This window comes from Lissotriton vulgaris, chromosome 11 (assembly GCF_964263255.1).
Source record: "Lissotriton vulgaris chromosome 11, aLisVul1.2, whole genome shotgun sequence".
In the NCBI taxonomy this organism is placed as follows: domain Eukaryota; kingdom Metazoa; phylum Chordata; class Amphibia; order Caudata; family Salamandridae; genus Lissotriton; species Lissotriton vulgaris.
In genome coordinates this window covers 195,706,362-195,721,629 of record NC_141699.1, presented here as the reverse complement: position 1 = coordinate 195,721,629, position 15,268 = coordinate 195,706,362, and the positions used below count along the sequence as shown (strand labels likewise).

The 15,268-nt window shown below is 46.3% G+C and overlaps 1 protein-coding gene across 2 annotated transcripts in view; it reads left to right on the top strand.

Annotated features, from left to right (window-relative positions):
- ALKBH2 (alkB homolog 2, alpha-ketoglutarate dependent dioxygenase) overlaps positions 1-15,268 on the top strand; it is a 104,597-nt gene that overhangs the window by 74,143 nt on the left and 15,186 nt on the right. For both annotated transcript variants that reach the window (XM_086943097.1, XM_086943096.1), the window contains exon 3: positions 4,561-4,759. In XM_086943097.1, coding sequence (XP_086799223.1) covers positions 4,561-4,759 — 199 coding nt within the window. The remainder of the gene's footprint in view (positions 1-4,560; positions 4,760-15,268) is intronic.

Below are 15,268 nucleotides of genomic sequence, written 5' to 3'. Positions count from 1 at the left end.
CAAAAAAGAACCAATTTAAACACCAGCAACACCTAACCCGACCCAATTGTGCCTATAAAGAGGAAGGTTCTAGGGCATGCCATTGACAAGTCTTGGAAGAAGAGATCTACCTCCATGAACATGCAGTTCTAACTGGCATACATACTCATGTGAGACATCTGGAGGAGAGCCTAAAGGAATAGAAAACTCATCCAAGGGAACACATTCCATATGTTTATTGACAGGGATTGTCTACAAAGGTTTAGGCCCAACACAAACCTCATATACACAATTCCACGCTATGACCCTCTACATCACCCTTCATAAACTTGAGACCATGAATGAGTCCACGGTTAGAACGCATAAATAAAACTGCGGAAAAGCCTGGGGAAATATAAATCATTCCTAATCACACCAAACTATTGGTAATGATTGGATCAATATTGCAGAAGAAACACAAAGATAGCAAGGATCCAAGTACACTGCTCAGCAAGCCCATGTGCAGATAGCTCTAGAAGAGACTGGAACCAAAGAGGCAGAAGCATAGAAGTTGGCTTGGTCTTATTATTCTGAACATCGACAAACACAAAAAAAGGTACATTTGGCATAAATAGAATTTGAATATTGCTGATATTGGCATGAGTGGAATTTGAACATTGCTGATATTGGCATGAGTGGATGTCACGTTCAAAGGATACACTGGTTCGGCCCCCTCGGGAACAGAAGCTCTTACCCCAAATCCACCCCAGGGGTAACTCAGGGACTACTGAGAATTTCGCTGTCCACAGAATTAACCCCGTGGGGGAAAGGGGAAGTGGATGACAAACAAAGAGAGACACGCTTCGGACACTGGCTTCCAACCTGGTCTGGTCTGGTCTGCGCTGTAAGGTAAAACACTTATTAGATTTCTGACTCACAAGGAAATGTTACATCTTATTATCTATTCTTTCCTGACCAAGGCTAATTCTTACCAGTGTTTAAACAGAAGCTAGCTCCTCCCTATTAATGTTTGTCTGGTACTGTATATCTGATTCACTGCAAGAAACTGGCTGACGACCCAATGGGAAACTGCATAAGGAATGGCCACCAATACAGTCCAAGGCGGCTAGCAAACATACAGTCTTGAAGTTTTCATGTAGAAGGTTGCAGGAGAATACAGTCTATTAACAAGCACTCTCTGAAGTCTTTAATAGAAATAATGTTCTCTGTACTCTGAAGTGCTAATCTCTCAGGCTCTAGGATCCTCTTGCTCCAAACACTGCTAGCTTGAAGATATCATCACCTCAGTCATTGCCTGGAGACTGAAGCACCAGAACCACACTCTTACTTGGTATTCGAGGTCTTCTCTTCACAGAAGACACTCTGAAGTCTCAGCTCCACTACTCTCGGAACGCTATGAGGTAGCGTCTTTGCTCTGTCAGAACTCGGGTCGCTTCAAGAAGAAACAAGGGCAAAACGAAACACTCGAACAGCGTGTCAAAAGTCCCTTAAAGACACGCAATCACTGTGAAGGGCAAGGGGAAATGTTCTTGAAGAAGTGCGCCAAAGTTTTCCTCAGAGAGAAGACAGCGAGCCACGGAAGCTCCTGTCAGGCGATGAAAGTCGGTTGAAGTGCGCAGCGCGAGGCTCGCCCATGCGCATTAACGACTATGCTCGCCACTGCTCCCAGAAACTAGACCGCTGAAGGATGTTTTGCTCGATGGGCCTGGGAGCTACCTTTGCAACATGGCGGGACGCTGCAGGACCTTAGCAGACACCGCAAAGATGTTTTCCAGCATGGATTCTTCCTCACTAATAGCCTTTGGCGAGGTGTATGGATCCTGACAGTGGATAAGGACCGTGCATATACAGTCAGACAACTATAAGAAACTGGGCCCTCTTTTCATGAAGTCCTGTCCCACTAAGGAGGCAGAAACGCTCAGCATCAACATCAATTACTGAGAACGCAAACAGAAACTTGGACTTTGCTATATAAAGGGACCACATAATTAACCTTTTCCAGATGTTTACGATGAGGGGAGTTTGTTACCCTGTTCTCAAAAATGCAGAAAGAACAATTGATAGACAGAATGCAGAACAATGTCATACATTCCCCCCAGGACAGAGATCTGGGCCTAAATCCATAGTTTTTTTGCTCGCCATTCCAGTTTGGACCCAGCCATACGCAAATCAGTCTTGACCCTGTGCCCAATGGGAAAAGTCCAGTCCGAACTGCCAGGCCAGGTCCTCCCTGGGCTGGAGACAAGCATCCTAGAACCGATATCAGGCTTTCAGCCCTCATCGGCCAGGATAGCTTGTCTCCAGTGGCATGGAGAGCACGGGAGACACGTCTGGGCAATTGATGGACAGATCCTTGTGACTGGAGGTGGATGTTTGCATTGTCCAGCTTTCCGTCCATCAATTTTTTCTTTTGCATATGTTGCCCTATATGTCCAGATGTGGATCACATGATCTCTACACCACTGGATTCAAGCTAGCCTGGCTGATGAAGGGTGACGCCCTGAAACCGGTCCCAGGATGCTTGTTTCCGGTCCAGGGAGGACCTGGCTTGGCAGTTCGGGTTGGACTGTTCCCACAAGGAACAGGGTCAAGACTGATTTGCATATGGCTGGGTTCAAACTGGGGTGGTGTGGTGAGCAAAATAATGATGGATTAGACCCAGATCCTTGTGACTGGGGGTGAATGTTTGCATTGTCCAGCATTCCATCCATCAATTGTTTCTTTTACCCTGTTCTCAAAGGCACACTTGGCTATATTGTTGAATCAGAATGCAGTAAACAAATGCCATGATCTAAAATCTCATTGGAAGGAAAGAAACAATGCGATTGTGAAGTCAAGTTACTTTTAATAATGTTTTTCTATCACACAAGTGCATAAACTTGTCATGGTCACATGTATAAAGGCGCATGGATAAAGGTTGTGAGCAATGATGAAAATGTAGAGTAAAAAATATAACTAGGGATGTGTTGTGGGAAACTAATATTAATTACTGTAAATAAAGCATAAGCAGCAACAGAAAAAAGTCAAGGTGCTTGGTCATTTAAAAAAGTAATTGATTACTAACTGTAGGAAGTTTATTGTAGCAGTTTATTGACGGCCCACTTTCAGCAGTCCGTAAAGAGTCAGACCCTTTATATAAGTCTATATTCTATACGGAGGCATCCGATAATGTCTGTTCATATTGCTAAGAACACTGCTTTGGACTCTATCTTATTCCTCACCACCTTGCCTTATCTAAGGTGGACTTCCATAAGTAAGAGTCAGTAAAGTTAAGTGGCTACTGAGTCTAGGTGGCAATAGATGGCCCTTTCGAGGAGACCCGGATATGCATTTAGTGAAATCCCAATATTCTCTGCACCTTTATAAGATATCTTAAGGGTTGGTCTAATCCTTACCTGTCCGTGTTAGCTATTCAGCCCCCAGGCTGAAGACTATCTCACCTGCGCTCTAGGCGCTGTTGCGGTTGCATGACTACCCAATATCAGACATGTTGTGGAGTTTGCACTGGGCAGGGGTTGTCCAATGTAGCCCAGGATTGTCAGTGATACGTTGATAAACGTATTGTGGAGCATGAGGTCCTCTGGCTCCAGTCAATGGACTTATTTCTTGCAGATCCCCTGGTAGAGGCACATGGGTCTGTTTTGAGAACCAGAATGGCTGATTTTGGCTGACTGAAAGCAATTCAATATAGCAGTCCGGAAGACAAGAGTCTTATTCAACCATCTCAGGGAGGGAGCAGAAGAGGTGTACCCAATAATTGGACAGGTCTATGCTCCTCTCTCTTCCCAGTGGCCGCAGTCCAGCATGGTGATACGTGGCACCACATATTTTCTATTACACACCATATTTTCAGATTTCATTGTCAACATTTCCATGACCGTGTTTACTCCTGCTAGGTTTGGTTCCAGTCGTGCCCATGCCAACCAAGTAATGTGAAATTTCCTTTTGTGATCTAATCATCCTGTGGCGCCTTAACCTAGCGTCTGAGTTGCATTGTACTGTACAAAGAAAATTTTGCATATGAACCCCTCTCAACATACCGGAGTAAATTACGGACAGTTTTGTACTAGTTATTGCATGGCATATGCCTTAAAACATATATATAATTTTGGAACAGTACTATAAATTCTGTATACCACCCGTATTTCTGTTTGAAAAGGACCATTATGTAATTCTGGAATGTGGGGAATGCATGTGGTTATAGGACAAAAACTTTTTCTTTGTTGCAAAAAATGAAATATCATATAACTTGTCATGATACTGCTTTTTTCTCACCGTATGACCCATGACTTAATGTCTTGAATACATTTATTAGTCTTTCCAGGGTAAATCAGTGGAGAACATTTGTTTTATGACTTCTGTGTTTGGAAATAAAGTGAATATCCACTTCATTTAATTGAAACTTTGTTGAATAGTTTATTTAAGAGTGCATAATACCGCATTTATGGATGAATCTGCTGGTTTTTAGTTGGCAAAAGTGTAATTCATTGGAATAAAGGATGTTTAAATGTAACAGTGAGAAGCAAAACTCCATATGTAAATATCAAACAGATCTATATCATAAATGTTCTCTTCCAACAGGTGATCTTACCAAGGTACAAGTTTTTGGAAAATGGCATAACATTCCAAGAAAACAGGTAACCTACGGGGATGCTGGATTAACCTATACGTATTCGGGGGTTACATTGCCGCCTAAACCATGGATACCCATACTGGATTGCATCAGGAACCGTATAACCGAAGCTACAGGCCACCGCTTTAATTTTGTTCTAATAAACAGGTAAATAGGTAAATATGTTTTACAATCCGTTTACAGTTCTACACATCACAGACATATGTTGTAATATTCAGATGTGTACCAGATCTCTTATTTAAAACCAATGCAATAAAACCAATAAACAATGTAACACCGAGGGTCCATAATAAATAGAAAAAAAATTCACACTGTGGATCATCTCTAGAATAACAGAAGGTACAGGTAAATAACAGAAGTCGATCCTCAGTAAGAGTACAATGGAGTGTGTATTTGATTATATTACGAAGTCGACTTACAGTCTATGTATGCATCATAATAACACCCACCTCCATCGATATTTCCTACACTAGAAACAAGGAAATGTCCTTTTGGCTTCAGTATGACAGAAACCTTCACACTCGGATAAAGGAGACAAGGATCTGTGTGCTACAAGCTGATGTGCCAACCACAGCTAATAAAAAATAAAAATAAAAGTCACAAGGACAGGCCAATATGTTGAATATCTGGATAGCCGGTGTACCTGTAAAGTGCTTACAGACTAGGTACATGTCCTTGATTGTGGAGTAGCTAAGAACAAGCATGCCCTCGGACAATAATGTGTAATTGACACCGAAATACGATCAGCTGGTCAAGGGTAAAAAATCTTTATGTTGCACCGCACAGATCCCTTCCCCCAATAATAATAACTTTAAGAGAAAGCTTGGAGTTCACTGTCTATCTGAGTAATGACGCTTAAGGGCAAAAGGAGTCTTTGCAAATTTGAATGAAATTTTCAATGCCAGAAAATGACAGATTTTAGTGTACATGCATACACATTTGTTGTCAGCCTATAGAGCCAGTTAGTCTAACAAATGTGAGTATGTTAATGCAAAAATTAGTGATGCGGGCAGAGCCCTGGGAAAATAATGACACTTAGGCAAGACACCATGGCTAGGCTGTCCTTAGTTTACAGAGGAGGTATTAATGCCTCCTGCTCTCCTATAGTGAACTGACATTTTTTGAATCCTAAATCACTCTGGTTCAGGGGAGGACTGTTTTGAGAGTGAATCGAAATTTGCCTAGCTTAGTAACGGTAAGTTTCAATTCTATTAAGGACTCGGAGGCGAGGAGTATGCTTTTCTTTCCCCCCCTCTTTATTTCAGTACAAAACTCACAGCAGCCTAGAAAAGCTCAAACAAATGCTTATATCCCAGAACAAAGGGAAAGGAGCATCCAACAAGGAAAAAATATGCAGTTTTCGAATAATCCAACTACAAATCCCATCAGTCCATTAGGGTAGTGCACAACATTAGTCCTTTGATAGTGTCCATGACAGCTAGATAGGGCGTCCATCTTGTGCCATCTTCCTCTTTCTTCGTGCGAGTTATGCCAACATCCTACTCGTCCTTCATTCCCTTTCGGAAGAAACACAACAGCGGAAGCGTTGTAAGATAAATCTTCACGCTTAAATAACCCAATGCCGGAGGCTTTAGATTATGCTTTTCTTTCTCTGCTCTAATGAAGGGGTCTCCGAAGAGACCCCCTTGGGCCACAGCACCTGCCTCCGAGGAGACCAAGTCTCCCAACTTCGGGTCCAACTTGATCAGGAGTGATTGTCGACGTTCGGTCGACAGGGCGCAATTGGCGTTCCCTTGGAAGATGACCACCCTTTGCGCCCAATTCAACAGAACGTCGGGGGAGATGGCGGAACCTGTCACTTTCGCTTTTTCCGCCATGTCAAGGATTTTTGTGATAGGCCTTATCGCATCCACCAATTTATCCTGACGGGAGCGCCAGGAATGGTCAATGCCCTTGCGAGGATCTTTCACGAATTTCGCAAGGAAGATGGCCATTTTCGAGGTCAACTCTGGTGTCAAAGCCACCTTCCCTTCCAACGTGAGCCGTGGTCACTCCCCTCGCAGGCAACTTCTCGCCTCCTTCTCCAAGGGTTTGCGGAGATGTCTCGCCACAAACTTCGCCACCTTGTCCCCAGGGGTCCAAGCTGCGGACCGCGAATGGATTATCTCTTCGGGTTCCGCATGCCCGAACTGTCCTGCGGTAACTCGGCGGTGGTGCCGGACGGGCGCCAAGAGCGCACCGACCCGTTGTCATCGTCGGTGTCTGCCGGTTACACACCCCCAGGGGATGAGGGAGCCGTACCCATAGACACGGAGGGATCGGGGACTGGCAGTGGCGCAGGGGTGGGGGCAGTCGCCTTAGCCAAAAAGGCATCACGCAGACGCTCAGAGGCGTCCCTGTCCACACCCTGTGTTCCTACGGAATCCCCCTCTTCCTTCAGGGCTTCTTAGGGGCAGGGAGGTCCCCTTCTATGGGAGTTGGGGCATTGACCGGTGCTCCTAAATGGGCTTGTGCCAACTTTGCCTACTCCTCCACAATACGGGTGGACAGGCGCTGCTCCATGGGGCCTACTATCTCCGTGACGCAGTGGTAGATCGAGCAGTCCACCTACCTGTGCCCCAGACTGCAGTGAGCAGAGTCCAGGAAGTGGTAAGGAGACAGACTAGTGCTGTCTCTTCCCAAAACAAAGTTGTTTAAAAAACGATTTTCCCTTACTGTGATTACTGTCTTTGCCTGTGGTTGTTACAGTTTAAAATTGTAGTTTTGACCTGCCTGCGATTGCCTATTTTATCACCTGTTTTTGTGTTTTAAACTTATGGTTTTTCCCTGCCCATGATAGCTCCCATTTAACGTGTTGAATTGTGGGATTTGAAGTCCAACCTCTGTAGTTTATCCCTCTCATTCCTTGGTGACAAATCAGTTTCCCCTCCAAATGTATCCTTTGCTCTGTGCTTAGACCTGTATGTTAAAATAGTGCACCCCCAGCCACCATTTTGTGTTCACAAGCCAGTGAAACCAGCCCCCCTGCCTCCCGCCCCCTCCCTCTGTGAGCTGTTTAAACTGTGTTTACTAGGGCCTGTGCACTTCAATTTGTGGCCAGCTGAGGGAGTAAAGTGTTATTCAAACAGCATTGTTAGATTTCAAGTTAGTGAGGCATTTACCTGCAGTAGTCCAAAGTGTGGATTGATCCTGTCTGTCTCCTAGGAGATTCTGAACAGGAAAAGCAGCTTCCAACTCCCTGGCTAGCAAACCTTGTCTGAGGTGTCTGGGACATTATACGCTCTGCTAGTGGTTGGTACATGTGTACACTGATTGGTTGTTGTTTCTGGTGTTTCTATTGGATTAGGGTTGATGTCCTCATTGGTTGGGTATTTGAGGGTTCTTATTGGTTTCTGGGTCTGTGATTCAATCATTGTAGGGTTGGGACTAGGGCTAGGGTTAGGATTTCTATTGGAAGTAGGGACTAGGGCTTCCTTTCTGGGCTCTCCCCTTACTTGCACCATAATAGGTTGAGCACCTCTGCTTGAGCGGGCCCGGTTCCGGGGTGGTTGAGGGTCTCTCGAGTTTGCCAATCGGGCGCCATCTTGGGAAGGGCATTGACGATCTTTCAGCGCCATTTTGAGTGTCCTGGTGGTGCGCTTTGCTCCTCATCTGGAGGCACTACTTAAGGCGGTTCTCTTAGTGTTTGCACCTTGATAGGAATCATCTGCCAGGTGCTGGCAGCTCATTATAGCTTCTTGCGCAGCGTGGTGAGCGCGCTTCGCTTTTAAAAGCCCGTTTTGTATTTTTGTTCGTTTTGTGTACTTTTCCCCTGATTTTAATTGGAAGTGTTTTCTGGGCTCTCCCCTTACTTGCACCATCATAGGTTGAGCACCGCTGCTTGAGCGGGCCCGGTTCCGGGGTGGTTGAGGGTCTCTCGAGTTTGCCAATCGGGCGCCATCTTGGGAAGGGTATTGACGCTCTTTTAGCGCCATTTTGAGTGTCCTGGTGGTGCGCTTTGCTCCTCATCTGGAGGCACTACTTAAGGCGGTTCTCTTAGTGTTTGCACCTTGATAGGAATCATCTGCCAGGTGCTGGCAGCTCATTATAGCTTCTTGCGCAGCGTGGTGAGCGCGCTTCGCTTTTAAAAGCCTGTTTTGTATTTTTGTTCGTTTTGTGTACTTTCCCCCTGATTTTAATTGGAAGTGTTTTCTGGGCTCTCTCCTTTCTTGCACCATAATAGGTTGAGCACTGCTGCTTGAGCGGGCCCGGTTCCGGGGTGGTTGAGGGTCTCTTGAGTTTGCCAATCGGGCGCCATCTTGGGAAGGGCATTGACGCTCTTTCAGCGCCATTTTGAGTGTCCTGGTGGTGCGCTTTGCTCCTCATCTGGAGGCACTACTTAAACCAGTCCTCCGAGCGCAGCGAGATCGCGCAGCGAGTCGGCCTTCGCTTTGCCTGAGCCTTGTCAGAGTCCTGCCCGTCTGCGCCCGTCAGCGTCTCGGAGGCGGCGGAGTGGCGGACGGGTTGGGTCTCCCAGGGTTCTCCGCAGGGGTTGGAAGGATGGTTCATTACTCTTCGCAGGACCTTCGCTCCCTGCAAAATATGTCTGGTACCTGTCGTTCAGTCTTTCCTGGACGTCACAGGGGTAAGAGGTCCTGCCCTGGATGCGGCTGGACACCCGCTGGTGCGCCGGCCGCGCCGTCACAGAGGGAGGATCTGGAATCCAACATCTCTGCCTACTTCTCAACACCAGATCTGTGTGCAGACACGCTTTGGATATCTATGAACTCCTTGCGACGGAACAACCATTATGTATGATGCTAACGGAAACATGTTTGAGTGAATCATCTAATCCGGATATCCTGACGGCCATTCCATCTCAGTATAACATCTTCCGTCAAGATAGACTGAAGGGGAGGGGAGCTGGGGTGGCTCTTGTTGTAAACAAGCGGGCTACCTGTTCCATCATTCCGATAGAACCGATTACAGGTTCTGAGTCCCTGGCATTTTCCATTACTCTTGCCCCCCATCAGGCTGTTAGTGGGCTGTTGGTCTACAGACCCCCTGGCCTGGCGGGATCTTTTTTCGACGATCTCCAAGCCGCCGTGACAGGGTTAGCTTTGAGGGTGGAGCATTGTGTGTTGGCAGGAGATTTTAATTTCCATATGGATGAGGGCGAGGATCCAGATGTGACTAAGCTATTTGACATCATGGCTCCCCTTGGTCTGGTGCCTTTTCTATCCGGCCCCACACATGACAAGGGTCACACTCTGGATCAGGTCTTCTCCACTGTGTCGCTGGAGGATATAGAGCTTGTTCCGGTGCTCTGGTCCGACCACATGCTTGCCAGGTTCTGTATTCATGGTAGAGAGAAGTTGTCTAGTACTTCATCCAGACTTCAGGGGTCTGCCTCTAGGGCTCTCCATCTTGTGACTCCCGAGACCTTGGCCCAGGCTTTTCTTGAGCATCCGTGTCCCTTCACAGGTGACTTAGACCAGGATGTGGACTCTTTGCAGTTGTGGCTGACTGATAGGCTGCAGTTGTGGCTGACTGATAGGCTGAACGACATTGCCCCGGTGCGGGCGCCTAGGGCCATTTCTAAACGGGTCTCTGCTCCGTGGTTCACGGAAGCGCTATTGTCTGCCCGCCACCAGTGTAAGGTGGCTGAGAGAGTTTGGCGCTCCCAGTATGACCCGGTGGCGAGACTTGCCTATAGGACTGCTATTAAAGCCTATCACCGTGATATCCTTCGCGAGAAAAAGGACTTTTTTGCTAGGAGGATTGAGGCAGCCTCTAACTCCTGCAAGGAGATCTTTACTGTGGTAAGGGAGTTCATAACCCCTAGATCCAATCTCTCTCAAGCCTCTCCTTCTGAGTCTTGGGCGTATGACCTTGCTCAGTTTTTTACTAATAAGATCAAATCGATCCAGGACTCCTTCCTGGGGAAGTCAGTGGAAGCTCATCTCGGCAGTGGGGTTGGGTTAGATTCTGTACCTACTCCTGACTCGGTCTTGTCAGTCTTTCCGTCCATTTCTCTCTCTACATCTCTGGCACTCTTAGTGAACCTTAAATCAGGGTTACCGTTAGACCCTTGTCCGGCCAAATTTTTGGCGAGGATGGCCGATGTGGTTAACCCACTGATCAACCCACTTCTGAATCGCTCTTTGAGGGAAGGGATGGTTCCGCAGGCCTGGAAGCGGGCTATGGTGATCCCCCTTCTCAAAAAGCCGGGTTTAGACCCTGAGGCGCCGGCCAATTATAGGCCTATATCGCTGCTTCCAGCGTTGGCAAAAATTACGGAAAAGCACGTTCATAGTGTGCTCTCCGTTTTTTTGGAGTCCAACAATTTGCTGCACCCGTCTCAATCTGGCTTCCGGCCCAATTTGAGTACAGAGACGGCGTTGTTAGAAGTGTCTGAGGCTATTAGGGAGGCTCTTGATTCTGGAGGCAAAGCCATGCTTGTCATGCTTGATCTGTCAGCGGCTTTCGACACCGTCCCCCATGAGGGGCTCCTCGCCAGACTATATAACATCGGTCTGAGGGGGACAGTGCTCAGCTGGTTTACATCATTCTTAGCTGGACGTCGACAAACGGTCTGGGTCCCCCCGGGTTCTGCGGAGATGCCGCCACTGGGAGTCGGAGTTCCGCAGGGTTCTGTGTTGAGCCCGACTCTTTTTAACATCTTTATGACCCCCGTGGCAGCACTGGCAGAGTCTTACGGGGCCCAGATCGTTTCTTACGCCGATGACACCCAGCTTCTCTTCACATGTAGGAAAGGCAAGGATTTGGATGAGGAGAGCATTCGGGATTGTCTCAGGCGGTGTTCAACTGGTTCCAGCGGTGCGGCCTTAAATGTAACTCTGACAAGTCGGAGGTGCTATTCTTTGGCTGTGCCGCGGATCCTGATTGGCAGGCATTTTGGTCGGCAGACATGTTTCCCCCAGCCCAGGCCTCCCAGGTGGCCAAAAACCTGGGAGTTAAGATCGACAACAATCTGACTATGAGATCTCAGATTCTCGGCCTCACGGGCTCATGTTTTGGCATCCTTAGGATGCATCAGAAGTTTCTTCCTCTGCTCTCTGAAGAGCACAGGAAGATAACGGTGCAAGCTCTGGTTGGCTCCAGATTGGATTATGCCAATGTGCTTTATTTGGGTCTTCCTGATTATTTACTGCAGCGATTACAGGTCGTGCAGAATTCCGCGGCGCGTGCCATTTTTGGCCTTCACAGGCGAGCCAGAGCGGCCGGACTTTTACAGTCACTCCACTGGCTGCCTATCCGTAAGCGGATAATTTTTAAGGCACTGACCCTGGCCCATAAAGCGCTCTTCGGTTTGGGAGCTAAATATCTCCAACGTAGGCTTGCTTTTTATCTTCCTACCAGAGCACTGCGTTCTAACTCTCTGTCTCTTGCTGTGGTGCCTCGAGTCAGGAAGGCTCGGATTGGGGGGCGTTCCTTTGGTTTGAGAGCGCCCCAGCTCTGGAACACTCTGCCATTGGTCTTACGATGCACCTCCAATCTGTTGTCTTTTAGGAAAGGCCTAAAAACTTGGCTTTTTACTCTTTAGTTGTGCTGTCTAGCTGTTTTCTGGATCTTTGTGTTTGTTATGTTTTCATGAGCTGCCACTATAAAGCGCCGGGACGCTCCGTTGGAGTAGCCGTGCGCTATACAAAAATAAAGTTAACATAACATAACATAACTATGTTATTGGTTGTTGGGAGTACGGTGGGACTAGGGCTAGGGTTAGACCTTTAATTGGAAGTAGCGACTAGGTCTTCTGGTGTGATTGGTCGCTCTACTAATTTTGGGACTAAGAGCAGGGTTAGGCTTTCTATTGGAAGTAGGGACTAGGGCTACCTGTGCCATTGGTTGTTTGAACTTTGGTTTCGACTACTGGTAGGGCTCTGGCCTTTATTGGACGTAGAGAGCAGGGTTTTTGAACTGATTGGGTGCTTGGACTAGGGCTAACATTGGCTGTACGGTCCTGGTCTCCTATTGGTTCTAGATTTTAGGGCTAGTGTTGTGATTGGATAGTGTTAGGGCTAGGGTTCCCAATGGCTGAAGGGGTTACCTGATTACTAGGGCTATAGGAGGCCAGGCTTAGGGCGTCTCAGCCCGGGCGTCAAGGCTAAGGGTGGAGAGGACAAGGGCAGTTGCCTGTTTGATCCTGTTAAGGGCGGAGAGGACAAGGGCAGTTGCCTGTTTGATCCTGTTAAGCGGCGGAGAGGACAATGGCAGTTGCCTGTTTGATCCTGCTCGAGACTGGTCGGGACTAGGGCCAGAAATGATGCCCTTTTTCTCATTTAGCAATACCCAGCCTACACCATCCACATCCACAAACAGAGCAACACACTCACACCAAATGTACCAGCATGCACCACAATATATAAGAAATTGTTTTCACTATAGATATGTACCTATCTTTGTGTATTACTTTGTATAAACATGTCAAATAATATTATGTTAAGAGAAAAAATAATAATAAATAAATAAAAATCATCTTTGGTCTACATGTACATACTTCCATTGTGCATCTATGTACCTTCCATGTACTTGGATCTGTGTGTCTGTTACTTTTCTCCTGAAAAAGCATATCCAACGCACTACCCTATTTCTCATCCCGTGCCTCTATCAATATCTTTAATCTACATATACTTACCTCCTTTATGTATCTATATACTTTCAATGTACTTATGGATCTATATATTTATCACTTTCTTCTAATTTAGCATTTCCAATGCACTACCCTATTACTCAGCTTATACTTTGATCAATATATCTTCTAGCCCAACCTTCTGACTCATCTCAAACTTCTTTCTACTACTCCTTCCAATGCACTACCCTTTCTCTCATCCTATACATCTATCAGTACATCCTCTACATCCACTCTCTCATTTATCCCAAATCCCATACCACTACTATGATCGCCAAAATAACCCTTTCTAAACTCTCTCCTACTCTACCCCTCCTTGCATAATCTGTCACCTCTTTTTACTATACCGATCCCCTAAAACAAACCTTTCTAAACTCTTCCCTCTGACTCCTCCCCTTCATAACTCCTTTTTACTCATCAAATAGCCTCCTCCTGCTGCTAAAACCCCCAAAAAAATTCTTCACTCTTTAATCCCTCCACTATCCTTTTCAATCCAAATTAACAGACGAACATGTTCACTTCTCAAATTCCATATTCAACTATACTAATATACTATCCAAATAACTGAATAACATATCCTCTACTCAAATTACTTCATATTTATACTATACTAATTTTCAACACTAATCCTTTATGGGTTCCGGAGTGGCGTGCTACTCGCCAGAAAAGCGCTTCAACACCCATCAGGGGAACAAGTGCTATATGAATGCAAATCTTTCTTCCTCTTTTATCCCTCTGCTATTCTTCTCACTCCAAGTAACTGACTAATATCCACCACTGAAATTACTTCAGATTTCACCTTATTAATTCACCACTAATCCTTTATAGGCTACCTGAATAGCGTGCATCAACAAGCGCTATATAAATGCATTCCTCTATCCTTCTGCTATCATTCCAAATTCAAATAACTGACTAACCTATCCACCACTTAAAATGTACTTGCATGTTTCACTATACTAATTCAACACTAATCCTCTACGGGTCCCAGAGTAGCATGCTACTCGCCGAAAAAGTGCTTTGACGCCTCGTCAGGGGTAGTAAGCGCTATATAAATGCAATTACAATACAATAATAGCGGTCCAGCTCCATATCTAGGGAGTAACAGTGAAAAAACTGTAGCCTCAGGCACTAACAAAATATGTATGGGACGGTTCAGGGAAGGCTGTGGAGAACAGCACTGATTGGGGGCAGGCCTCAGGCCAGCTAAGCTTTTAGGGATGGTTAAAAACTGGAGATTAAGGCAGCACCAGCCTCAGAGCGCGCTGACCCTCTTCAAAAGACCGGGTCTCGACCGCCTCCCAGTGCGCTGCCACACAAAGCTCTACCAGTGCACAATCTGACCGGAGGCGTTTAACGCGGTTAAAACGCTGTACTGACCCCGCGTGGGACGTTCAAACAATGTGGGGACATTTACAGACTCAGCCTGGGCATTCAGGTGAGGTGGCATGGGCAAGGCTCCGGCGTGTCCAGCTCCTCAGCGCAGCTCCACTCTGTGAGGAGAATCTGCCCTGAGGAGCAACGAGACGCCACAGCTCCCCCTAACGGTTAGCTAAGCACCACAATGAAAATGTGGGCGATCGCGTAAGGAACGAAGAATGTTCCCGGAATTGAATGGGGCTCTGTGAAATAAAACACAAGAATACTGGCCACATCAAACACCATAACGCCCCCACAGCACAATACCACCGATTTAAACAAAATACAATGTATATCTCAATAGCATAGAAAAGGGGACAAATAACTTAATTGGCTGCGAAGCAGCGAAGAAGAGGAAGATGGCACAAGATGGATGTCCTATCTAGCTGTCATGGACACTATCAAAGTACTAATGTTGTGCACTACCCTAATGGACTGATGGAATTTGTAATTGGATTATTCAAAAACTTCCTATTTTTTCCTTGTTTAATGCTCTTTCCCCTTTGTTCTGGGATATAAGCATTTGTTTGAGCTTTTTTAGGCTGCTGTGAGTGTTGTACTGAAATAAAGAACGGAGAAAGAAAAGCATAATCTAAAGCCTCCGGTCCTGACATAGAATTAGTGGTTTACCATATGTGCCTAGTTTG